General features: G+C 46.6%; 1 protein-coding gene across 1 annotated transcript in view; it reads left to right on the top strand.

Annotated features, from left to right (window-relative positions):
• LOC138262424 (syntaxin-binding protein 4-like) overlaps positions 1-25,223 on the top strand; it is a 374,700-nt gene extending 349,477 nt beyond the window's left edge. Inside the window, exons 7-8 of the mRNA XM_069212325.1 lie at positions 24,032-24,097; positions 25,170-25,223. Coding sequence (XP_069068426.1) covers positions 24,032-24,097; positions 25,170-25,223 — 120 coding nt within the window. The remainder of the gene's footprint in view (positions 1-24,031; positions 24,098-25,169) is intronic.
• The last annotated feature ends 1,435 nt before the right edge of the window (positions 25,224-26,658 follow it).

Genomic DNA, 26,658 nt, shown 5'->3' with positions numbered 1-26,658 from the left:
TCACAAATTCTACAGCCTTATCTTCACTGCCTTTCCAAATGCAAAAATTGTCATCAATATAACGTACCCAAAATATTACATGCTCATCAAACATCTGCATATTGTACACAACTTGCTCCTCCCACCAGCCAAGATAGAGACCTGCATAACTAGTAGCAAGCAAGTACCCATTGCAGTCCCTTGCAATTGCCGATACACTTGATGATTAAATATAAAGAAATTATTAGTTAGACATATTTGCATCATGTATATTAACATTTCAGTATGCTGTAAATAAGAAAGTGATCTTGCTCTGAAGAAATGTCTACATGCAGAGATGCCTAAATCATGGGGAATGCAAGTATAAAGGCTTTCAACATCTAATGTTAGTAATAAAAATTGCTCATCCCAGGGTACCTCATGAATCCTTTTTTAAAAATCCTGTGTGTCCTTAATATATGATGGTAATGCTTCCACAAAGGGTCTAAGAAAAAATGTATGTATTTCAATGTATTCTCCAATGCACTGCCTCTTGAAGAGACAATTGGTCTGCCAGAATTTGGGGTTCAGGGAGGAACTCAAGTCCATCAACACCACCTTGGTCACCATTGTAGGGGTGCTGAAGGACCTTGTCAACACCAGGAGGGACACGGTGGCACAACAAGGGGCCCCTGACACTAGCCTGGACGATGAACTGCCCACCACCACCGCCAGCGATAGTGGACAGGAGGCACCACAACACCAGCACCCCACCCCCTGCAGATGGAGAACCAAGCCGCAAACGGTCCCTAAGATCCAGGACAAAGACAGAGAACAATGCCAAGACCCCCGCCAAGAAATGAGACCACCCTGAATGTCATCCTTCTGTCTCACTTTGTCACCCTGTCCATCCATCAACTGCCCTTGCTCCACTTCCTATGCCCCTTTAGACAATGCACCTGTGAGACAAATAACTGGACTCTGCCATGGACATTCCTCCACCATCACCCCTGACCATTTTACAACCCCCTCCATTATTTTGCACTTAAATAAACACCCTTGAATCACAAAACAATCTGGAGTCAGTCTGTGCTTACACAAATGTGTATTTGCAATAACTGAGGAAAATAGCAATGTCCAATGTATTGTCAACATACCTATGTAACACAGCTCTACTCCATGAGGTAACATAGCAGAGGTCACATAGTGGGATCCACATCTGTGAAATGGAAATGCAAAGTGACAGGTCAGGGTCCATACACTGGGTCAAAGTGACAGACTTATGATAGGTCTAACAATTTTAAGAGATGTAGGAGGCAGTGATGTCTTCTTACCTGTGTCTCACTGGAAGTATTGCTGGATCACGTTGTTTCTGTTGTCGATATCCTCTTCTTCTGCCTCCTCTTCTTCACTGCCCACAGGCTCCACAGCTGCCACAAGACCTCCTTCTGGACCATCCTCCTGCAAAAAAGGCACCTGTCGTCGCAAAGCCAAGTTGTGCAGCATACAGCAGGCCACGATGATCTGGCACACCTTCTTTGGTGAGTAGTACAGAGAACCACCTATCATATGGAGGCACCAGAACCTGGCCTTCAGGAGTCAGAAGGTTATTTCTATAATCCTCCTAGTTCGCCCATGTGCCTCATCGTAGCGTTCATCTGCCCTTGTCCTGGGATTTCTCACTGGGGTTAGTAGCATTGACAGGTTTGGGTAACCAGAGTCACCTGCAAATGTCGAGGGACAACTGTTAGACACACACTAACCCTTAGGGACAACCCCAGACACAGAAAACTATTCAGTGGGTATAGGGTCCTTGTCCTCACCTATTAGCCACACACGGTGCATCTGGAGTTGCCCCATCACATAAGGGATGCTGCTATTCCTCAGAATGTAAGCATCATGCACTGAGCCAGGAAACTTGGCGTTCACATGGGAGATGTACTGGTTGGCCAAACACACCATCTGCACATTCATTGAATGGTAGCTCTTCCGGTTTCTGTACACCTGTTCACTCCTGCAGGGGGGACCAAGGACACATGTGTCCCATCAATGGCACCTATGATGCTGGGGATATGTCCCAGGGCATAGAAGTCACCTTTCACTGTAGGCAAATCCTCCACCTGAGGGAAAACGATGTAGCTGCGCATGTGTTTCAGCAGGGCAGACAACACTCTGGACAACACGTTAGAGAACATACGCTGGGACATCCCTGATGCTATGGCCACTGTTGTTTGAAAAGACCCACTTGCCAGGAAATGGAGTACTGACAGGACCTGGACTTCAGGTCTGGCTCCAACTGGGCACACAGTTCATGGATTTTGGTACGATCAAGTCTGTAGGTGACTATTACATGTCTCTCTTCCATTGTTGACAGGTCCACCAGCCGTCTGTACACCGAAGGATGCCGCAATCTCCTCACCTGCCCCAGCGGACGTTCCTTATGGATGAGAACAGCGAGCACAGAGTCAGCCAACACTGAGGTAGTAAAAAAAAATTTATTGCACACATTCGTCATTCCGCTATGTGCCTGCCTCTGTGTATATGCAAGGCCTAGATATGTGTTTCCAGGTCCCAAGCCAGCACCTCAGCCACCACATCACCGGGCACAGTGGTGCCAGCAATAGCGGGATTTTGGAGTGCGCCAAGCAACAGGGCTGCCAGTGTCCCAAGGAGCGAGGGCAACAACATTCCCCCACCTCCAAAACAGAAAACGTTGCCCACATCCCGGAGGGAGAAGGCCAAAACACCTGCCACCAAGGGCTCAGGCAAGATAATAGTTGAAGGTGGCAAGACAGCTGCGCCACCATCCAAGGTGGGGAAGGGCCTGAAAATGAAAGGCAAGTCAATGTCGACGCCAACCTGCACGGCGGACAAGACCGCCACCGCCACCAGCACTGCCGCCACAATGACTGCCACAAGCACCGCCACTACTGACCACACCGCCAGCGGCCCGCAACATCCTGAGCCAATGGCACCACCGTAGACATGGCTGCCATCCCCAGTGGTCATTCGTACAAGGCAGGTGGTCAGTTCCAGGGGCCTGGGCAGCTTGCATGTTGCACCACCGTCAGTGGAGTGTCACATCCACTACCTCAGTCCTTGGCAGGATGAAGCCCTCTGGGCACAAAGCCCCCTCTAGAACCAGTGGAGATTCATATCCACTACCTCAGTCCTTGGCAGGATGAAGCACTCTGGACACAATGCCCCCACCAGAACCAGTGGAGAAAGGCATCCACTACCTCAGTCTTTGGAAGGATGAAGCACTCTGGGCACCACGCCCCCTCCAGAACCAGTGGAGACTGTTATCCACTTGAGAGACTGTGGCTTTGCACTCCCCAGGATGAAGCAGTGGGCAAACCACCCCTGGAGAGACTTGAGAGACTGTGGCTTTGCACTCCCCAGGATAAAGCAGTGGGCAAACCACCCACTGGAGAGACTTGAGAGACTGTGGCTTTGCACTCCCCAAGATAAAGCAGTCGGCAAACCACCCACTGGAGAGACTTGAGAGACTGTGGCTATTTACTCCCCAGGATACATCAATGGGCATGGAGCCCCCTTGTGGAGCTGGCGTTGTGCACTCATTCGGCTGAGGTGCCCCCCTTGCCTGTTTCATTTCGATCTGATGCCCCTGCAGTGTTCTCTCCCCCCCCCTTTTTTTGTAGGTGCAGTACTCACCGTGGTCACCGCCGCCATCTTTCATGCTCCTGGTAGAGGAGCAGGAATACTATCACAGGGAGTATTTGGAGTTCAGGCTCCATGGCGTCCTGGTTCCTCGTGGGTTGTGTAGAGGTGAGTGTTTTCCCTTCCAAGTCCTGTTTCCGCCGTGTTTTTATTTGTGTTCTACCCGCCCCGGAAAAGGTGGCGGATTGGGCTGTCATAATAGTGTGGGCGGTACATTGTCTTCCGCCTGTCTGTTGGCGGTGACCGCTGCGCTGTTTGTTTGTACCACCGTTGCGGTCGGAGTGTTAAAGTGGCTGTCTATGTTGGCGGTTTCCACCATGGTTGTGATTCAATTTTCTTACTGCCGGCCTGTTGGCGGTCTTACCGCCGCTTTAACACCAACCGCCAGGGTTGTAATGAGGACCTCTGAGGAGATGAGGATATCTGGTCGCACTTCGACCAGGGCAAAGTCAAAGTTTAAGGCTGACCACGTTGGAGCCCTGCTCGGCTACAGCAAGTGGGAGGCCTCGGTCAAAAGTTTACCTTCGTACTTAGGCCCTTATTACAACTTTGGCGGGCGGCAACCCCTGCCTGCCAAATTGTAACCGCCGCGCGGCCGCCAATGCAGCCGCACTTCCGCAGTGGCCCTTACGACATCCCCGCTGGGTCAGGGCCCAGTGGGGATGTCGGCAGCAACAAGGGAGCCGGCTCCAAATGGAGCCGGCGGTGTTGTGGCGGTGCTACGGGTGCAGTTGCACCTGTCGCGCGTTTCACTGTCTGCTATGCAGTCAGTGAAAAGCTCCATGGGGCTGTGCCAGGGGGCCTCTGCACTGCCCAGGCCAGAGGCATGGGAAGGGGGCCCAAGGGGCCCGCAACTGCCCTTTACACCAGCCTTTTCATGGCGGTTCTTACCGCCATGTAAAGGCTGGCGGGAAGGGGACTCGTAATCCTGGAGGATTAAATCTGCCAGGACCACTGTGGCGGAAAACTGATGGTCCCGGCTGTGCGACCGCGGCGCTTCCGCTGGGGTCGTAATACCCAAGATTTCACCACCAGCCTGTTGGCGATGCAATCGTCAAAAAACAGCAGGGCCTTAGTCTTTTTCTTGAAGATTTTCTTCAGCGGGACAAAGTCAGCAATCCGATCCAACCTCGCTGGAGCCCTCTTCGTACACACATCGCACTAGACTTTGTGAAGAATTCTATCTTCGGACTTAGATGATTTTTCAGGATGGAAATATTCGTACGGCCAAAGCTGAATGTTGATCCAACGTTCCTGGAGCCCTCCTCGGATATCCTGTGTGGGAAGGCCTGGTCAACTTTTTACATTTGGTCTTTGTCACTTTTTTGGAGCTTTTTCTCTCCGACATCGAATGACCCTCCACAGCAAACTTATTTTGAGTCAACATCATCAGATTGCCTTTCCAGGAACCCCTGGTGAAGTCTGGGGCTCTGGAGCTTTTCAGCGGGACGAACCTGCAAGTCAGGCTGGGTTGCGATTGATGTAAGTCGGCTTGACTCTCGATGGCGGGTCAGTCCCTTTATGGAGCGTTTTACCAATCTTCTCAAAACGTCTGGATATTATTCCAGAAGGTCTTTGAACGTTCTTTAGGAGTCCACAGCTCACCCCAAGGTTCTAGAAGCTCTGAGTTGCTCCTTGAGGATTAGGAATCCAGTTCCCAGAATGTACCTGGCTCAAACTCCAAAATGACCACTGGACAGTGGTCATCTGGTCAGTTTCTCCGGGATTTGATGCAGGGGACTCTGGTTAGCTATTTTTCACCTGTTTGAAGCAGGGAGTCTCTTCTTGAACCATTTGAAGCCATGCAAAGTCCTTTTTGTGGTGAAGCCCAAATGTGGAGCTGGTGCAGTCCTTCAGAGTGCAGTGTCCAGGTGCAGGTCAGGGGTCCAGTAGGACAGTCCTTCTTCTTCTGATGTTGTTCCTTGTAGGGATCTGAAGTTTGGGTGCAGCTCTGCCATATTAATCCTTGCTCCTGGGGTGAAAAGCGAAGGGGGGGGGCAACTGTCCAATCACAGGCAGGCCACCAACCCCTTGGATGACCATTTACGGGGAAGTGTGGAAAAAATCAATCCCAGGGAGAAACATTCCTTAAAAACCCAACATGGCTGAAATTGAATTTTGGAGGTTAGGTCTGAGCCCACTCACTGGTGTGGCTAACAATCCTTAACACACCCCTCTCCTGCCCTCTCCTAATCTAATCAAGAGGGCACCTAATTGTCTGGGGTTGCAGGAAATGTGGGAGGTCCTAAGCTGCTCCAATTGTCCTTCCCTCCTTTGAAGACCAGTTTGGTTGCTCTCCCCCATCCTGTTTCACTACCTGCTGAGGCAGATCACCTCCCCCAGGCACTTCCTTTGTGTTCATCCCAGGCCACTTCATATCTCATCAAAGCAGCCTGGCCAGGCTGCCAGAGGCTGGCCAATCAGAGGAGGGCACTACTGAACTGAAGTTGGCAACTTTAAGGTAGAGTTTTAAAACTCTTTCCCTGAACTAGTTATATTAAATCCAACAATGGGAAGCTGTGGGGTTTATTATAACAATTAGTTTGATACCAAACTTGAAATATCTGGTTTCTGTGGGGAAACTATTCATTAAAATAAATTCTCTCCATTTAAGCCTGTGGAGCCCATGCACTACAGTGAGAGAAAAACGAATGTGGCTATTTTACCTCACCAGGGCTGATAAAACAATGTTTATAAGGTTCCTCCTTATAGTTACATGGCACCCAACCCTAAGGCACACCTTTGGGGTGACATGTGAAAATAAGGTAGTTTAAGACTTTGGAAGTACTTTTAATTCCAAAGTCGAATTTGCATATAACTTTAGTTTAAAAGCATCCATCAAGGCAGGTCTGCCTTTAAAATGACACTGGGCACCTAATCAGTGCACCTATGGGTGTACGGCCTATGCTTTGGTCCCTAAACCTATATGTCCTACCATATACTAGGGACTAATAGGTAGGTTGATACTGCCAATTATAATTAGCCTAACTTGCATATCCACTTTTACACAGAGCACTGACTCTGGGACTGGTAAGCAGTACCCAGGGCACAGCCAAGAGTCAGTAACCATCTGTCCGAAAAGCTTTGGGGTGACAAGGGCATAAAGGAGGCATTTCCTAGAGAGTATTTTGAGCCAGACAATCCTGTCAGAAGTAACTTTATCTGCAAGGGTTATTTGTAGCTGTGCAAATCCTTACCCTGACCCCTGAAAGCAGTAGACACCCAAATCAATGTTTGTCTATGATGATTAGTCATTTATTTTGTACAATCAGCACACAAACTTTATGCATGGCAGTGAGCAGAACTAATATTATTTTAGCAGCTATAGTATAAAACAAAATGAATATTAGAAAAACCCAGAGCATCTTATATTGCACATCCCTACTAGCAATAACAATTAATCTAAACTGCTGAATAATTAGCACTTTTTCTCACGATATTATGACAAGCCATTCTAGGAATCTGGCCTTGTTTGTAGTGGGTACCTTGGGTACTTACACCTTATACCAGGTCCTGTTATCCCTTTAAGTGAAATGTAGTAGTGTTCTAGCAGCATAGGCTGATAAAGGTAGCTATAGCAGAGCAGCGTAAGATGAACTAGGAGAGATGCAAAGCTCATGCAATACCACTTATAGTTATACAGTACTTATACACAAGTAAAGACAATACTCAGTGTTACCAAAAATAAAGGTATTCATTTGGATGACACAGTACCAAAAATATCTTAGAGGCAATACTCCTTCTGGAGGTAAGTATTATACACAATATATACACTAGACACCAAAATAAGGCAAGTAATTAGACATAGGATAGTGCAAACAATAGGAAATGCTATAGAATGCAATGAGAGAAAATAGGTCTTCGGCCAACACAAGCCATTTATTAAGAAAGTGGAATGCGAACCACGAATCCCCGCCTGGACAAGTGTAGTATGTGCAGAATCGCTGGGAGAGTAAGAATGCAGTAAAGGTAAGTAAGTTACCCCATCCTAGAGCCCAGGAAAGCAGGAGTAAAGTATTGCAAGTTTCCTTAAGACACACTATACCTCGTGATTAGAATTATTGCAATAACCAACCAAGTCTGCAAACAACAACTGCTGGATTCCTGGACCTGAAGACCTGCAAAAGAAGGGGACAAAGTCCAGAAGTAGAAAGAAGTTCCAGGAAGGACAAGAGCCCCTGCCAACCCAGAAGAGGGTGCAAAAGAAGAGTCCCTGGTTGGACGAAGACTGTAGAAATGCACCCTAGGAAGATGCCAGTGGGTTTCTGCATGATGCAATGGATGTCCTACGAAGTGAAGACGGATGCAGACATTATTTTGTGCTGGAAGTCTCCTACAAGCCTTGGTTATGACAAAGTTGTGTTTTGCGTCAAAATGGCACTGGCTGGACCTAGGAGGGACCTGGGAGCCTCAACTCCGTATGAGGAGGAAGAGGGGTCTCTCAGCACTTTAGAGAGCCCTTAGGACACCAGACAGTACCCACAGGAGTCCCAGGACACGGGGACAAAGGAGGTGCAAAACGCAGTTGTTGTAGCACTGCAAAGAAGCGCCCCACGCCACCGGAGGTCAACTCAACGAGTTGAGCGTCGCAGGATAGAGTGGTGGAGACCTGGGCCAGGCTGTGCATGAAGGAAATTTGCAAATAGTGCACGGAGGCCTCAGGAGGTGAAAAAGACACCGTGCACAGGGGTACTGTCACTCTCAGGGAAGGCAAGGTCTTACCTCCTCCAAATTGCATCAGCAGGACCGCAGGACAGTCTGTGTCGATGGGGTCTACCCTCTGTGTTCCAAGGAGCACGCTCCGCACTGAGAGGAGTCTAAGAGTACCGGTCGTCGACTTAGAAGGTGCCTTCGTGAGCAGGGGAGTGACTCCGTCACCCCACAGGGGATTTCTTTTGTCCTTCTGGTGCAGGATGAAGGCAGGGAGTCCTCAGAACGTGCACACCATGGAATCTGTTACAGTTGCTGGCTGGAGCTGAAGCTGCAGAAGATAAGTATCCCTTGTGGATACTTTGTTGCTGTATAGCAGTTCCTGGAGCAGGCTACGGTTGATCAGAGGTCAGAGGATGAAGTAGTGGTTGCAGAGGATTCCTGCTGGAAACTTGCAAGTAGAATCTGAAGAGAACCTACTGGAGAGACCCTAAATAGCCCTGAGAGTGGGATTGGCTACCTTCTCAGGCAAGGGCCTATTAGGAGGGGTCTCTGATGTCACCTGCTGGCAGTGGCCACTCAGAGCCCTCCAGAGTGCCACCACACCTTGCAAAGCAAAATGGCTGAAGTCTGGGACACAATGGAGGAGCTCTGGGCACCATCCCTGGGGTGGTGATGGACAGGGGAGTGGTCACTCCCCTTTCCTTTGTCCTGTTTCATGCTAAAACAGGGGACAATGGGTCCCTGAACCGGTGTAGATTGGCTTTTGCAAGGAGGGCACCATCTGTGCCCTTCAAAGCATTTCAAGAGGCAGGGGGAGGCTACCCCTCCCCAGCCTGTAACACCTATTTCCAAAGGGAGAGGGTGTAACACCCTGCTCTCAGAGGAAATGTTTTGTTCTGCCTTCCTGGGACAGACCCCAGGAGGGCAGAACCCTGTCTGTGAGGTGGCAGCAGCTGTAGTTGCAGTGCAAGCCTCAGAGAGCTGGTTTGGCGCTACAGGGGGTACATAGTGGAGCCCCCAGGATGCATGGAATTGGCTCCCCAATACCAGATTTGGAATGGGGGGACAATTCCATGATTTTAGACACCTTACATGGCAATATTCGGAGTTACCATTGTGAAGCTATATATAGGTATTGACACATATGTAGTGCACGCGTGTAATGGCGTCCCTGCACTCACAAATTCCTGGGAAATGGCCCTGAACTATGTAGGGGCACCTTTGCTAGTGCAAGTGTGGCCTCACACTTAGTAACTTTGCACCTAATCTTCAGCAAGTGAAGGTTAGACACATAGGTGACTCATAAGTTACTTAAGTGCAGTGAAAATGGCTGTGAAATAATGTGTGCACTATTTCACGCAGGCTGCAATAGCAGGCCTGTGGAAGGGTTTGTTGGAGCTCCTTATGGCTAATAAAAGAAATGCTGCAGCCCATAAGGATACCCTGGAACCCAATGCCCTGGGTACCTAGGTACCATATACTAGGGACATATAAGTGGGGGTCCAGTGTGCCAATTGAAATTGGTAAATGAAGTCACTAGTCTATAGTGACAACTTTAAAAGCAGAGAGAGCATAAGCACTAAAGTTCTGATTAGCAGAGCGTCAGTGACACAGTCAAGCACTATCCAGACACATACATTAGGCCAAAAACTATGAGTACTGGAGTCCTGACCAGCAGGATCCCAGTGAGACAGGCACAAACATACTGACATAATAGGTGAAATTGGGGGTAACATGCCAAGAAAGATGGTACTTTCCTACAGCACCCCCCCTTATCACCCACATGCAGTTCTCAGATTTGTAGTGGGTTTTGTAGTTGGATCTCAGCTTTCCGACAACAAGTCTTCATGTCCACTCCTCCCTAATTCTAAGGTCTTTTTATGCCTTTCTGCTCAATGATCACCTTTAGAGAGCAGAGGGGGACTTGTATGTGTAGCAGCTTGCCTCCTCATTCATGCATGAACAATGTCCCAGTTTGAGACATACACAAAAGTCAGGCAACAATATTAAAACTTGCTTCCTTCCATTACGTTTGTGCTTGCCGGACAACCTTACTAAACAGCAGAATGGAAAATTTTCTCTTTGCCACATTTCTATTATTTTTGTTAGCATGACTAATGTCAGTCAGTCTATAAAATATGTTGAATTTGCATTCTCGGTTAGCTTTTATTACAATTCTAAACATTAGTTTCCTTGCCCTAAGCCATTCACATACACATACTGAAGGATTAGAGTGGTCATATTTATCACACAATTATGCTTCATTTGTATGTAACAAACACATGTCATCTGGCACTAACATCACCTCTAAAGTTATAGCCAGATTGTAAAACGTACGTTCCTCAGAGAACTGATCATGGGCATCCCAGTTACAAGTATGTTCGTTTCTCCAGTATCGTTAAATTGAAGAAATGTTTCAGTTTTATCTATTATATATGTTCTGTTTGCTATGAGGTCATCTAATAGGAACTAATAGAGCCTCCGGTGGGATTCATGTCTGTTTTTGGTGTACTCGTTTGAATCTACATGATTGTAGGAGGCTGGCCTGGCTTGTAGTGGGTACCAAGGGGTACTTACACTCTGTACCAGTCCAGTTATCCCTTATTAGTGTAGAAGAGGTGCTTCTAGCAGCTTAGGCTGATAGAAGGTAGCTATAGCAGAGCAGCTTAGGCTGAACTAGGAGACATGCAAAGTTCCTACTATACCACTGGTGTCATATGCACAATATCATAAGAAAACACAATACACAGATATACTAAAAATAAAGGTACTTTATTTTTATGACAATATGCCAAAAGTATCTCAGTGAGTACCCTCAGTATGAGGATGCCAAATATACACAAGATATATGTACACAATACCAGAAATATGCAGTAATAGCAAAAGCAAGTAATGCAAGCAATTTAAAGTTACAGTAGATTGCAATAGGAGCACATAGGTATAGGGGCAACACAAACCATATACTCCAAAAGTGGAATGCGAACCACAAATGGACCCCAAACCTATGTGAGCTTGTAGAGGGTCGCTGGGACTGGAAGAAAACAGTGAGGATTAGAAAAATAGCCCACCCCAAGACCCTGAAAAGTAGGTGTAAAGTGCACCTATAACCCCCAGAGAGCACAGAAGTCGTGATAGGGGGTTTCTGCAAGGAAGACCAACACCAAAGCAGCAAAGCAACAACAGTGGATTTCTGGACCTGAGTACCTGTGAAACAAGGGGACCAAGTCCAAGAGTCGCGACACTGTCGAGAGTGGGCAGATGCCCAGGAAATGCCAGCTGAGGGTGCAAAGAAGCTGACACTGGATGGTAGAAGCTGTGGATTCTGCAAGAACGAAGAGGGCTAGAAACTTCCCCTTTGGAGAATGGATGTCCCTCGTCGTGAAGAAGCTTGCAGAGGTGTTCCCACACAGTAAGACTGCAAACAAGCCTTGCCAGCTGCAAGGGTCGCGGTTAGGGTTTTTGGATGCCGCTGTGGCCCAGGAGGGACCAGGATGTCGCCACTTGGATGAGGAGACAGAGGGGGCACCCAGCAAGTCAGAGAGCCCTCACAGAAGCAGGCAGCACTCGCAGAAGTACTGGAACAGGCACTTGGAAGAGGAGTGAACCGGAGTCCACCCGAAGACACAAAAGGGAGTCCCACGACACCGGAGGACAACTCAGAAGGTTGTGCACTGCAGGTTAGAGTTTCGGGGATCCAGGCTCGGCTGTGCACGAAGGAAATCCTGGAAGACTGCACAGGAGCCGGAGCAGCTGCAAATCACGCGGTACCCAGCAATGCAGTCTAGCGTGGGGAGGCAAGGACTTACCTCCACCAAACTTGGACTGAAGAGTCACTGAACTGTGGGAGTCACTTGGACAAAGTTGCTGAGTTCCAGGGACCACGCTCGTTGTGCTGAGAGGGGACCCAGAGGACCGGTGATGCAGTCTTTTGTTGCCTACGGTTGCAGGGGGAAGATTCCGTTGACCCACAGGAGATTTCTTCAGAGCTCCTGGTGCAGAAAGGAGGCAGGCTACCCCCAGAGCATGCACCACCAGGAAACAGTCGAGAAGGCGGCAGGATAAGCGATACAAGGTTGCAGTAGTCATCTTTGCTACTTTGTTGTTTTGCAGGCGTCCTGAGCAGTCAGCGGTCGATCCTTTGGCAGAAGGTGAAGAGAGAGATGCAGAGGAACTCTGGTGAGCTCTTGCATTCGGTATCTGAAGAATTCCCCAAAGCAGAGACCCTAAATAGCCAGAAAAGGAGGTTTTGCTACCTAGGAAGGAGGATAGGCTAGTAACACAGGTAAGAGCCTATCAGAAGGAGTCTCTGACGTCACCTGATGGCACTGGCCACTCAGAGCAGTCCAGTGTGCCAGCAACACCTCTGTTTCCAAGATGGCAGAGGTCTGGAGCACACTGGAGGAGCTCTGGGCACGTCCCCTGGGAGGTGCAGGTCAGGGGAGTCGTCACTCCCCTTTCCTTTGTCCAGTTTTGCACCAGAGCAGGGCTGGGGGATCCCTGAACCAGTGTAGACTGGCTTATGCAGAGATGGGCACCATCTGTGCCCATCAAAGCATTTCTAGAGGCTGGGGGAGGCTACTCCTCCCCAGCCCGGACACCTTTTTCCAAAGGGAGAGGGTGTAACACCATCACTCAGAGGAAATCCTTTGTTCTGCCTTCCCGGGCCAGGGCTGCCTGGACACCAGGAGGGCAGAATCCTGTCTGAGGGATTAGCAGCAGCTGCAGTGAAACCCTGGGAAAGGCAGTTTGGCAGTACCCGGGTCTGTGCTAGAGACTCGGGGGATCATGGAATTGTCTCCGCAATGCCAGAATGGCATTGGGGTGACAATTCCATGATCTTAGACATGTTACATGGTCATGTTCGGAGTTACCATTGTGACGCTATACATAGGTAGTGACCTATGTATAGTGCACGCGTGAAATGGTGTCCCTGCACTCACAAAGTCCGGGGAATTTGCCCTGAACGATGTGGGGGCACCTTGGCTAGTGCCAGGGTGCCCACACACTAAGTAACTTAGCACCCAACCTTTACCAGGGGAAGGTTAGACATGTAGGTGACTTATAAGTTACTTAAGTGCAGTGGTAAATGGCTGTGAAATAACGTGGACGTTATTTCACTCAGGCTGCAGTGGCAGGCCTGTGTAAGAATTGTCTGAGCTCCCTATGGGTGGCAAAAGAAATGCTGCAGCACATAGGAATCTCCTGGAACCCCAATACCCTGGGTACATCCGACCATATACTAGGGAATTATAAGGGTGTTCCAGTATGCCAATGTGAATTGGTAAAATTGGTCACTAGCCTGTTAGTGACAATTTGGAAAGCAGAGAGAGCATAACCACTGAGCTTCTGGTTAGCAGAGCCTCAGTGAGACAGTTAGTCATTACACAGGGAACACATACATATAGGCTACAAACTTATGAGCACTGGGGTCCTGGCTAGCAGGGTCCCAGTGACACATAACAAACATACTGAAAACATAGGGTTTTCACTATGAGCACTGGGCCCTGGCTAGCAGGATCCCAGTGAGACAGTAAAAACACCCTGACATATACTCACAAACAGGCCAAAAGTGGGGGTAACAAGGCTAGAAAGAGGCTACTTTCTCACAATGATAAAGGACCAAGGTCGGAGATTGAGATGACCCTTGCTCTATATCCCTTTTTACTAAGTTTAAGGCTTGGTCAACCAAAAACCTGTTGATGATGTCAAAGTATCTATTTGGTGCGGATTATTGAGTAGCCCATTAAGATGGGGTACAGGTCTTTCCTTGTTTACCAAATCCATCTCTGACAACCAGACCACGCCCTCTTTAGATGGAATAGTTGTGCTGCCCTCACCTTTGGTGGATCTATGCATCTGCGTATTCATGATTAGATTCCATTTGTGCCTCCCAAATGCAAGAGAACTATTGCTAGTGATAACAGATTTTTAATAGTGGATAATAGACAGTATTCCTTAGTTAAGAGTTGTTTCCAAGGAGGCCATTTAGTTGGAGCTAGCTATCTTCCTTGTCAGTAAAAGATGGAAACAAAGTGAAGAAAGTCTGGCCCATATTTATACTTTATTAGAGCTGCATTTGCTTCATTTTTTGACGCAAAAGCGGCGCAAACTTGCAAAATACAATTGTACGTTTTTGCATCAAAAAGCAGCACAAATGCGGCGCTAAAAAAGTATAAGTATGGGCCTAAGTCTAAATAAAATCCCTACCAGTTTCCCTTTTGTTTTTGCTGAGGTAAAGAATTGCTGTAGGAATAGTTCAGAGGCCATTCTTTTGGTATCTCTCAATAAATGATTGGAGTCCTGGACAAAATTAATACCCCTCTTCAAGTGTGGAAGGTTTTTGTTGATATTGGTTATCTGTTTGTTGTATGAATTAAGGCTCTGTACATTAAGACTCTAATGTTACTATGTCAGTCATTTAGCAAAGTGTAAATCAGTGGCTGCCCAGGTGTTGTCAATTGGGGAGGGTCAACTGGTTAATAAAGGTATGTAGGAGACTGCAGTCAGTTGTAGCTAGAATTGTAGAAGGGCTGACTGAGAACCTGGAGAAAAAAAAACTAACTGAACAAAGAGCCCCTGTGGTAGGGCTATAGCTCCAAGCCTGGTTACATTGCAGACCTTGATACCCTCTACTTAGGGAAAGCTGCATAGATTGAAAGGGTGTTTGGGAAATATACCCAAGTAGGCACTGAGCCACTGACTGTGAGGGTGCAACACAAAACCTCAACTTTAGAATCCACAAAACAAATCTGGGGCAACATCTTTAGTGAACATTATCTGATCCATCACCCTAGCCTGAAACTCTTTGTAAGCTCTTTCCTCCAGCCCTAGACTACAGTGAGCCACCACAGAAGCCAATTGACAGTTCAGGTTCCTGTGTCCAGAACCTCTAGAAGAATCTGAGAGCTGGTCACATGAAGGTTCATGTTCTTAAGGCCGTCAAAGAACTCTGCATTCTCTGACTATGGAAGCAGCACTAGGTTTCCTGGTTAACCTGGATCTTTGTTTGATGACCTTTTGCCATTTGTTGAATGGATTTGTAATAACCCCAGGAGAAATTTAAACTATGTTGGTGTCATTTGTGTAATTTTGGGACTTTTATGTAATTGTGGGACTTTGGTGTAATTGTGGGACTTTTGTGTTATGCTTGTTACACAGAATTCCTGAAGTTAGGATATTAAGCCACATCATGTAATTCCACTGTTGTGAGGACCCTGGTAATACCCGAGTCGGGTACCCCAGTTTTAGCTTAGTGTTACAGTTTGTCTTATTCACATTTTATACACATTTTTATTTATGTTAGCAGGTCTGCTTTTTGAGCAATGGCTCCTACACATTTTATCAATTGCTTTATTCTAGGAACGCAAGGAACACACTGCTCATTTAATCAGCCTTTGCCCTACTTATATTCAGTACTCTTTGTCTAAGGCTATTAAACGTAGTACACAATCTGCTAACTTGTATTGTCAGTCCTTGAGCCAGCTTCTATCTCCAAGATACAGCATCACATCAGAACTGTGATCCCACTGTGGCGGCATGGGTTATTATACAAACTGTACACACCCAAGGAGGGTAGAGGGCATCCTGGTCATGACTATCCTGGGATGTGTGCTGCACGACAGGCAGTTTTGCTGGTTTTGAACTACCATCTTCCAGAGAGGATTGCTATATATACGGTAGGCATTTCCCTGATATTCTATCCAGGTATGGGGTTGGGGCCAGTCTTTTAGACAGAATCAGGTAGAGGATTTCAGCCACTATGTTCTCTGTTGTAAACATATGGGCCAGATGTACGACAATTTCATTTTGCGAGTCTCTAATTACTATTCATTGTGAATCACAATTAGGGACTCACAAAATGAAATGTACAAATGATTCCTGATGGGTCGCAAATGACCTACCTCATAATTATTCATGAGGTAGGTCACAATTTGCGACCCCATTGGGAAAGGCCACAATCACAGGGATGGTGGTCTACTGGGGACAGCAGAACACCATGTCTTTGACTGCTTTTTAAATAAAGCAGTTCGTTTTATAATGCAGCCTGTTTTCCTTAAAGGAAAATGGGATGCATTACAAACAAAAAAATGAAAAGTTTCCTTTTCTTTTTTTCAGAGTAAGCAGTGGTCCAATGGACCACTGCCTGTGCTGAACAAATGTTGCCGCTCCCATAGACAAAGAGGAAGGGGTCACTTGGGGACCCCTTCCCTTTTGCAAATGGGTTACTACTAACTTGAAGTTGGTGATAACTGCGATTATTTTGCAACCACATTCATGGTTGCAAAAAATCATACACTCGCTAATCACCCGTAAGCAGCTGGGGGCAGGAGGCAAGCCCCTGTGCACTTTGGACCACGGAGGAGGGGCGGGGAGCCGCCCCTTTAAAAATCTTTCGCGCGCCCGCTGCCGCGGGACACGCTAATCACCCGTAAGCAGCTGGGGGCAGGAGGCAAGCCCCTGTGCACTTTGGACCACGGAGGATGGGCGGGGAGCGGCCCCTTTAAAAAACGTTCACGCGCCCGCTGCCGTGGGACGCGCTTATCACCCGTAAGCAGCTGGGGGCAGGAGGCAAGCCCCTGTGCACTTTGGACCACGGAGGAGGGGCGGGGAGCGGCCCCTTTAAAAAACTTCTGTGCGCCCGCTGTCGCGGGGTGCGCTAATCACCCGTAAGCAGCTGGGGGCAGGAGGCAAGCTCCTGTGCACTTTCGACCACGGAGGAGGGGCGGAGGGCAGCCCCTTTAAAAAACGTTCGCACGCCCGCTACCGCGGGACACGCCAGGCCAAAGCCCGGGCCAAGGGCGGGCCCATCTTGCGCCCGTCATCGCCGGTTAGAGGCTGGGCTGGGCCACCCCTCTTTCATTTCCTGTGGAGGGTGACTATATATATTTATTAATACTTGGTGTATATTTGGAGTTTTACAGTGGATTTTTAATAGTTTTTAATTTTTTAGTTAGCTTCGCTTGTTGCCTTGTTGTATGAAACGTTTTCACTGAAAAATGGGCAGGAAAAGGGGTCCGTTAACTGGTACATTGGGGGGTGGTGGTGGCGGTGGTAGACAGGGAAATGGCACCACTACATTGGATTCCTTCCTTGCAAGAGCAGTCAGGGTTGTAACAAAGGAAATCGATTTGGCAGAGAGGAGGTTATCCATGGAATTGGAGGACTGGTGTCAGGCCCCAATTGATAGTAGTCCTCGGGAGGACATGGGTGTGGAGGTGGCTTATCCAGGGGGACCAAGGTGCGGTTATGGCGGCTGCTGAGTCTATCCGGCGTGAACCAACAGAGACAATAGAGGGTTCTGGTGGCCAAGGCCCCTCCAGAAGAAGCAAAAGACTTTTATTATCTTCTCCCACGGCCTGCCCTGTGGACAAATGTAGCCCCCGAGGAAAAAAAAGGTCTTAAAGAAAATGATGCCCAAGTTGAAAACACCTCTCTTGGAGCTCCCTAAGGGTACGAGCAGTGACCCTGCACCTTGCCAGCATCTGGGCTGTGATGTAACTATTTTATTGTCAAAATTCCAGGAAATGATCCTGGAGATTTTGTCCCCTGTTGTGGCGAAATTATCAGCCATAGACAAAAGCAGTCTCTCTGATATGTGTGCAAGGAAGCCAAGGGAGGCACTGTGCTGGTGGTTGTGTGGCCCCGACTAGGCAATCTCATTCTAGTGAAAAGTTGTTCCTGCCGGAGGAAGCTGTGGGGTCCTTGGGGACTCTGGGGAAAACATCTCAGCTATTGGCTAATCCTGTAAATTCTGGGGGTCAGGGGGCTCGCGCTGAGATTGCCCTGGCTGCACCGACTTCCCTACTAAGGGCTGATAGGACTGTCAATAGGCTTAGTTGTAGTAGGCAGCCAGATCTTGAACCTGTGGGAGATGGGGGGGTCGGCCAACAGCTGGTTGGGAATAAAAATCCGAATCCGCTGACGATCAGACCTTCATTGGCTTGTTTGGATCTCCCCCCAGCTTGTGCCCCCTATGTGGTGGTGTTGACGAATGTACCTGCTCTTGCTCCTGGGGTAACTGAGTCTACGGCCCAACTCACAAATAAGGATGGATACTGGTTGAGTAAGAACTGTGATTTTTCATGTAAGGACTTTAAATATATTCTGTTTTCCAGAAGAATTGGTTGGGTTGGGCCCAAAAATAAGGTGGGGAATGAAGATTGTATTATTATAAATGTTAGATATCGTGCCCTGACTCAAATGCTCCTCTCTACTTATCGTCCTGGTGTTCTAAGAGCAAGTACAATAGGTATGGTCCCTCTCTGTTATTTTTATGACCACATGCGATTGGGGCTTCTCGTGGCATTGGTAGGAATCCCCCTCTAGGTCAAAATAGCTTGCAGGCAACTAGCGGAAGAACTGTCACCAACAGTAACTCATGTTTGGAAGGGGTGGATTGACAACGCGCCGAGGCCCTGACTACGCGGGTAGAGGTGCCTCCACAGTGTAATCTTATTTCATGGAATATTGCGGGGTATGATGCCATGTTATCTGATCAGGCGTGGGTCAGGTGTGTGGTTAACTATGATGTTATCATGCTTCAGGAAACCTGGTCGGAGGGGATGTCTGTGTGGGATGGGTATGACAGATTTGCAATTCCAGCTGTGCAGTCTCTTGGTGGCCGCTCGAAAGGTGGCTTGGTTACCCTTATACGCCTCTCTAAGATAGTGGGTGCTTTTCAAATTAACTGCAACCACCAGGGTACATTGCTGGTATGGGTAATTGTTTCCAACAACTTTAATATTTTGCTGGTAAACTTTTATAATGATGTGTGGGATGTGGGGTGCCAAATTGGGGCCCTGTTCTCCGTTCTTCAGGTTCTGAAATATAGAATGGAGGAGGTGGGGCTGGAATTCTGTGCTATTGTCTCTGGAGATTTTAATGCTAAGCTGGGTAGGCTCAGTACTGTGGTTAATCCCCTTATGTGTGACTGCAAGGATTATTTAGTGGATGGTCTGCAGGACTCCAGAGGCAGGGTTCTTATTAAGGAATTTAGGAAGATGGGCCTTTTGAATTTTTGTGATATAGAAGCAGTAGGCACTCACCAATTCCAACCTATGTGGGAAGAGGGTCTGGAACCACTATTGATTATATTTTTGTGTCTCCACCTATGAAAGATCTGGTGATCGGGGGTGAGGTGCTAGGGGAGTGTTTTAGTGATCATAATCCCCTTATAGTGTCCTTTAAACTCCCTGGGGCCCTACGTAAATTAGGACGAGGTGGGCCTGTAGCTGTGGAGATAAGGGACCAGGGTAGGCAGCTTGGGTGGAAACAAGTAGATCCCCAAAAAGTTGAAGGAAGGGTGGTGGGGGAACATTTACATCTAATTATGGAAACACTCTTGACAGAGGCTCCCAATCCTAAAACTGTTATGGATGCAATAACAGTAGTAAATGCAGCAGTGAGAGACTGTCTATTATCAGTAGGCAGCCACCCCAGTAAAGGCAAATGTGGCTGGTTTGACAAGGCCTGCTATGATGCAAGGGCAAACCTGAAGCTGGCCACTAAGAAACATCCTAGAGATTGGGTCCTCATAAAAGAAGCTAGAATTAAGTATAAAAGGGCCCTGAGGGATAACAAATTAAAACATAAAGATAAAGCCTGGGAAGAGTTAGAGCATGCCATAGCTCTGAAGTACCCTGGCTTGTTTTGGAAGGTGGTAAATAAAGGTTCCTTTGGAACAGAAACATCTGAGGACCTTGGCTGTAACATCGCCCTAGAGGCCTGGGTAATTCACTTTTGTAGAATTTTTGAGGGTACTCCCCTAAGAAATAATCGGGATAACGAGTATGATATGGCCCCTAACCTAGCAATTAGGTTTTCGCTCCAGGAGGTTATTGATGCGATACAGAGTAGCACTAGTAATAAAGCTCCGGGCCCGGATTCAATCCCTATGGATTTGTATAAATCTAACCCCCAGTTATGGGCACCTATTCTCTTAAATGTTCTCAATGCAGCAGTTACTGTGGGCATTCCTGCCTCTTGGAGATTAGCCTGTATTGTCCCAGTATTTAAAAAGGGCGATCAAAATGATCCTAAGTCCTATCGCCCTATTTCTCTCCTGGACTCTTCTGCGAAGATCCTGGGACGAATTGTTTTAAGGCGTCTAGAGGCCTGGATGATAGGAAATGATATTTTAAGCCGGGACCAGTATGGCTTTAGGGAAGGCCTCGGTACGCGAGAAAATGTCTTAACCTACTGATGATGATCGGTAAGTACACGCAGGCCAGGAAAGGTACCCTCTGTCTTGCTTTTATGGACCTTAGCTGTGCCTTTGACAAGGTGAACCGGTCTATATTGTGGGAGAGGTTAAATCAGCTAGGGTTGGATCCTAATATTGTATAGCTGCTCCGATGCCTTCACTCTGGAACGGTTGCAAATGTGAGGGTGGGGCCTAATGGGGAATGCTCAGAGGCCTTTAAGCTTTCTAGGGGTGTGCGCCAGGGGTGTGTTCTGGCTCCTACTTTGTTCCTTCTATATACAAATGGACTGTCTGATTTTTTGATGGAACATTATAGGGATGTCCCAAAGGTGAATGGTATCGATATCCCTGTGCTGATGTACGCGGATGACGCGGTCCTCATGGCCCGCACTATGAATGGTCTCCGGGAAATAGTTAGAGCTTATGTCTCCTTTATGTCAGCTTTGGTTTTAGAGATCAATTTTAAGAAATCACATTTAATGGTTTGCGGAAGACCCTTGAGCAGAGTGGGGGTGCTAAGGATGGAGGATCAAATTATTAGCAGGGTCCATGAGTTCCCATATTTAGGGGTTATTTTTGATGAGAAAGGATCTTGGAAACCCTGTATTGCTAGAAGGGATGTGCTTTTTCATGCAACAGTTGGTGCGACTTTTGACTTTGCTGTAAGGGTAGGAAGCAAACCTATCAAGCCTCTGCTTGAAATCTATAGGCGGAAATGCCTCCCTGTCCTACTGTATGGTGCGGCACTTTGGGGGTATAGGGATACCCCAGCCCTTACGGTAGAAGAAAATCGGTTCTGCTGAAGGCTATTGGGAGTTGGACAAAATATCCCTGGTTTTTGCCTTCATCTGGAACTGGAGCTTGAGTTTGTGCAGGACACTATCCAGTTGGCTCCCCTTCTGTTATGGATCTCAATCTGGAGTAACGAACATGCCTCTCTTAATAGGGATATCTTAAGGGATTGTTTAGCTTGCGACAATGCAAAGAATATTCCCTGGCTGACACATATAAGGAAGATGGCCCATGATCTGGGGCGGCCGGATTTGTTTGATTATCCTGAGGGCCTGACTAGTTGTGATAAGAAATGGGTTAAGGATAATTTTCTGAGAATACAGGAGACCAAGAGGGAGGGGGAGGCTTTAGGGAAAAAATCGATCAGGGATTTTATCATGCTAAAGATGTGGGTGGGTCCTGAGCGCTATCTCTTAGAGATAAAGGATGTGAGGGAAAGGTCTCTTATAACTCGATTCCGTCTGGGGATCATTAGAAGAAATCTGTGTTTCCCGTTAGGTCAGAATGGGGAAAAATCTATCAGACCCTGCCCCTGTAATGGAGTATCCCAACAGACCTTGCTCCATTTTACATTGTTTTGTGTTTTTTATGCACCGTTTAGAACTCGATTCTTATTACCTCTCCTAAGGCCTAAGGGTTTCGTGCAATATCGGCCTGCTTTTATGTGGTTGCAAATGGCCTCACATGTATTGGTGTGGAAGGGCCTGGGATCATTCTTGAAGGGAGCTATTACTTGGCGTAATAATGTAGAGTTTTTAAAATGAATTCTTTTAGTTTATTGTTTTTTATGAATGAGGTCTTATATGTTTATATTTTTGATGGGTGGTTTTTATTGAATATGGTTTTAATGCTATATTAACAAATGTATTGGTGATTATTTGTTTTAATGGATGAATTTTTTCATACCGAATAAAGTCTTCTTCTCATACATGCCATTGTGATTCGCTATTTGGAAGGCACGCCCTCTGCATGCCCCTTCAAAATAGCAACTCGTAGACCTATTTTGTGATGCAGTAAATATATTACTGAATCACAAGATAGCATTGGTACATACTAAAATGCTATTTTCTGGTCTCAAAGTGCACAATTCTATGAATTGGGCCATTTGCGAGTAGAAAATAGCTGCGCATATTTGTCCATGGTTAAGTAGGAAACTCTAGAACCTCCAGAACATCTCGAACCATGTACATTATGGTGGGGTTATTCATTTCCTTTACCCTGATTGCAATGTTGATTACCTTGCTTTGTTTGATCTGCCTAATTATTGCAGCCCATGCTTTTTATACTAGATTGCGATTGTTTCAATAAATGCATTGAAAACTTATATTGTGTCTCGCCTTGGCATGAATGAGTAACTGAGCAGAAGGGTTTCAAACTGTTTGAATGACTTTCCTGGGGAGACGGAGTGTCATGTGCAGGTTGCCATCATCACCAGTTACCCCTGTGGGTTCTTCTGTTTGGGTGAGGCACTGTGAGCTGGCCAGGAGTTAGGCCGACAGCTACTAATGGTGTGTGTCGCATTCAGTCTCCCACACTTGGCAGTGCTGCCGTCCTAAACACACAGTCCTATTGTCAAAGTAGGAAATACATACTGACAAAATTATAGCACTGAAGCACAGGAACAGCAAGAAAAACCAGAATGTGTGCAGCAGTTGTTCTCAGTAGTTGTGTTCTTTGTATTATTTTGTACTGCTAAATGCATGTTTGCATCCAAACTTGATGCAAGGGTGCATTTCACACTCAAATATAATGCTAAATGTTGGATTTGCATTTCACGTAATTGTTCAAACTTTCACATAATTTCCCTGAAACTTTGCGTAGTTACACAAAAAGCAAATCAGGCACATTTTGCACACCTCTAATGTGCAGTTAAGCCATGCTAGTCTCTTGTCTTGAGCTTATATAGATTCCAAAGGAATCCTCTGCAGATGGAAAATCAATCTTGCCTGTTCTAAGGAAGGAGTTTGTATCATTCTCTCTTGCCACTCACATTTCGGGTGAAAGTGCAGCTCACATCTGTATGGAAAACCCCTACCTCCCAGACAACTAAGAATTGGGTGAAAGTCTCATCTCTTTTTAAAAGTGATAAGTACGAGATCTGGGAAAAAGAAAACGTGGTGTCCGTGAGATATGAAATTTTAATTTAGTCTACCTACTCTCATTATCTCCTGTTTACGTTAATGTACCTATTCAGCTCGTAGGCTGCAGACGTCTTCCTACAAATACTTGAAAAGATCATTTAATAATTGATGTGTGACTGGTGTATCACATATGTCGTCCTGGACATTATCCACTGATTCACTTTGAAGAGGTCTTAAAGCTGAGCTACCACAGGGCAGGCACCTTCAGCAACAGATCTTTCACTGATTGGACCTTCTGTGCCTTACTTATTACCATTTTCATGGATTTTCCTGCGTTCTGGTTGTGTAGAGCAGTAGAATGGAGCTTGCTCTTGGAGCTACATAACTTATTAAGTGCAGCACATCCAGATATTTCCTCACTGGTCCAGAGGGGTCTGTACTCTCCATGCAGTGAAGCCCCATCCAAAGCCACCCTGGACAAGTACATCCACAAGGGATGGGATTGATTCTCAATTTCTGGTGGCAAATCAACAATTTATTCTGAGGGAACTTGTATGCACCAAGATTGAATCATTGTAATCACACTATTATTATGTCAGTATATGGACTTGCCTTGTTACGCTGGGCTTGTCATCACTGTATGTAACTGCTGTCTTTCTTGCAGGTTCGCCTGAAGGATGCAGAGAGCAGGAAGGAAGTAATGGAAGAGGAACTGCAGAAGCTGAACCAGGTGAGTCGCAGCATTGAAGGGCAAGTTTATTTCAAGAGTGTCAGTATGAATTGGAGTTGAAAGGTAATATTCCTCCAAATTATGGAGGAAAATTTGAAATTCAAAGAACATTTCTTTGACTTTAATCATAACTTCTCTATTGTGGAGTAAATTCAGCTGGTGGATTCTCCTCTGGAATCAGCATTTCCTCTAGGCACCATAAATGCCCACTAACGTTAATACAATATCATATACTTGGAGCTTAGCTACTGTATAATCCACTTTCCTAACTTGTCAGAGGTTGCACCCAGCAATACTGCTCTAATTTGATGGTTAATCGCAATGGCAACCCCCTTAGTATTACAATTATGGTTTGTACAGATAAAACATTGCACCTACTTTTGTGACTTAAATAATTCCATACATTCCATTCCAGTCAGATGGATTTCCTGCAGGATTATCATATGAGCCAGAGAGTCCTACAAATACTGCAAAATTGTTCTTCTTCTTCCCATAGTGCGCAGCACATTCACATTCCATGTCAAAATTTGAACCAAAATATGGTCTCCCCCCTGATCTTTATCAACAATGCCCATTTATTTCAACAACTACACCATCTGTCATGCATAGGGTAAATGAGGATTATTTTCTTTTTATTCCCTATGCTCCCACCCTGTGCTTCTCCACACCTTGTGACCACCCCAAATCCCACCCCTGCAGAGCCCATCCCTGCCTCCACATGGGCAGATGCTATACCCAAATTTTAGAGCACCACTGAGATACCCCGGCCTAAAAAAAGAAATAAGCAAAATCCTCAGGTCTCTGAATTTCTACCCTTGATAGTTTCTAACTACTCATCTGCTGCTTTTTGGTCTTTCACATTATACATTTGATTGTTGTACATCAACCGCAAGAAGGCTAAGAATTTAAGTTGAGCTGAAATACCTAATCTTTTAAACTCTTCTAAGCATCTCCCTAGTTCCCATTGCTTATTCAGAGTACTTCTGGAGAGATCTGACTTTATCTCAAAAGAGAAGTCCTTCCCTTTTAGTGATTTTAACTTTAAAGCCTTTAGCATAATCTTCTCCTTCAGGGCGTAAATTTATCAGAATTTTACGTAGCTTCTTTTTACTGGGATCTCTCTTAAAAGGGTCTCTATGAATCCTCTAAATGTCTATTGCAATAGCATTTTCACTTTCCCCTATCTGCAATGTACTCTTGATAAGAGAAGCCACATATGTTTTAGATCATCTTCTTCCACCCCCTCAGGTACGTTAAAGAATCTTAAACTGTTCCTCCTTGCAGCATTCCCCAGTCGTTGCAGTTTATCCTCCATTTCTTGCTCGTTCCAATATTTCCCAAGTCTTTCTAATATTTTCTTGGTTTGCTTCAGATACCGCAAAACTTTTTGTAATCTTTTCAGACAGTGCTGTAATCACTGTCTCTATGGAGGTCCTCGAATACGCAGGCCCGGCTTCCGGCTCCAACAGGACCTCCATAGGCTCTTGTACCTCCACCCTCCTTATAATGTTCCCTGGAGGAAGCTTTACTTCGGGGCTTCTAAATTGCCAATCCAAAATTTCTCCATTAATACTTTCAGCCATATTCTTCACTTCTTCTCTCAACCCCTCGCACTTACTCCCACCTCCACCACACTCTGCCATTCCATTCCCAGACTCCATTTCAGATGAAGGTAAAGCCTCCTTATTTGCTTCTCCTTCCATTAGATTGTGAGGTCTTGAAGATTCATTAATGGAACCTACCGATGGGAGGACTTTAAAATAAGATCTTAACAAAAGTGTTACTTTTGGCTTCCCAGTGGGAAGGGACCTTTTACTTAATTTTCCTGTCTTTCCCAGCTTGGTTTTATGTAATTGCTGGCTAGCTTCGTTAGACTCAAAAAGATGTGACAGTCGAGTCTTTGTTTTCACCTCCCTCTGCAAAGCCCCCTCCTCTGTACTCAGCACCAGGGGATTTTTGCCACCTCTCCCTCCTGGGCCCGCCAAAATCTGACTCTTACCTTTCGTGGCACCCACTGTTACAGCAGTGTTCTTACAGCCCCTAATCTAGGAGACTTTCTCCCCCCTCCGCCCTTTTCCTCTTCTAACTGGTGCCTGCAAAACTCCTACCTCCTGCTGTCACGTGGAAAACTTGCCAAGAGAGTCTCCTCTCACAGCCAGCACAGCTGCCCCTTCTGTCTCGGGCAACACACTGTTTGTGCTGACGCTGCCCCACTCTCCCAGAAAGGAAAGCGCGCAACGGCACTGTGGCTTCTCCGGAGCTCCAGGGCGGCTCAAGACCACCTCATGGCCCCACGAGGCCGACTTCCACCCTTCGTGGAATCGCTGCAGGTGAGCCAACACATCTTTGCCCTCTGTAGCGCCGACCAGGTCCCCCAGAAGCCCGGCGCTCTAACGACCTGCTACTGAGCCGGCCGTCATGTTCTCCACCACTAGGATATCTTGTTTTATATTGCTAGCCATGAACAGAGTGTACTGATTACATGTTGAGAAAGGCTAACTAAAATCAGGTAGCATATACAATGTATTCTATGAATAATATTGTCCAAACATAAAAGTGTA

The sequence above is a fragment of the Pleurodeles waltl genome, chromosome 10 (genome assembly GCF_031143425.1).
Source record: "Pleurodeles waltl isolate 20211129_DDA chromosome 10, aPleWal1.hap1.20221129, whole genome shotgun sequence".
Classification (NCBI taxonomy): Eukaryota; Metazoa; Chordata; class Amphibia; order Caudata; family Salamandridae; genus Pleurodeles; species Pleurodeles waltl.
Note: the sequence above shows the minus strand (reverse complement) of the source record. Positions and strands in the feature narration are given on the sequence as shown.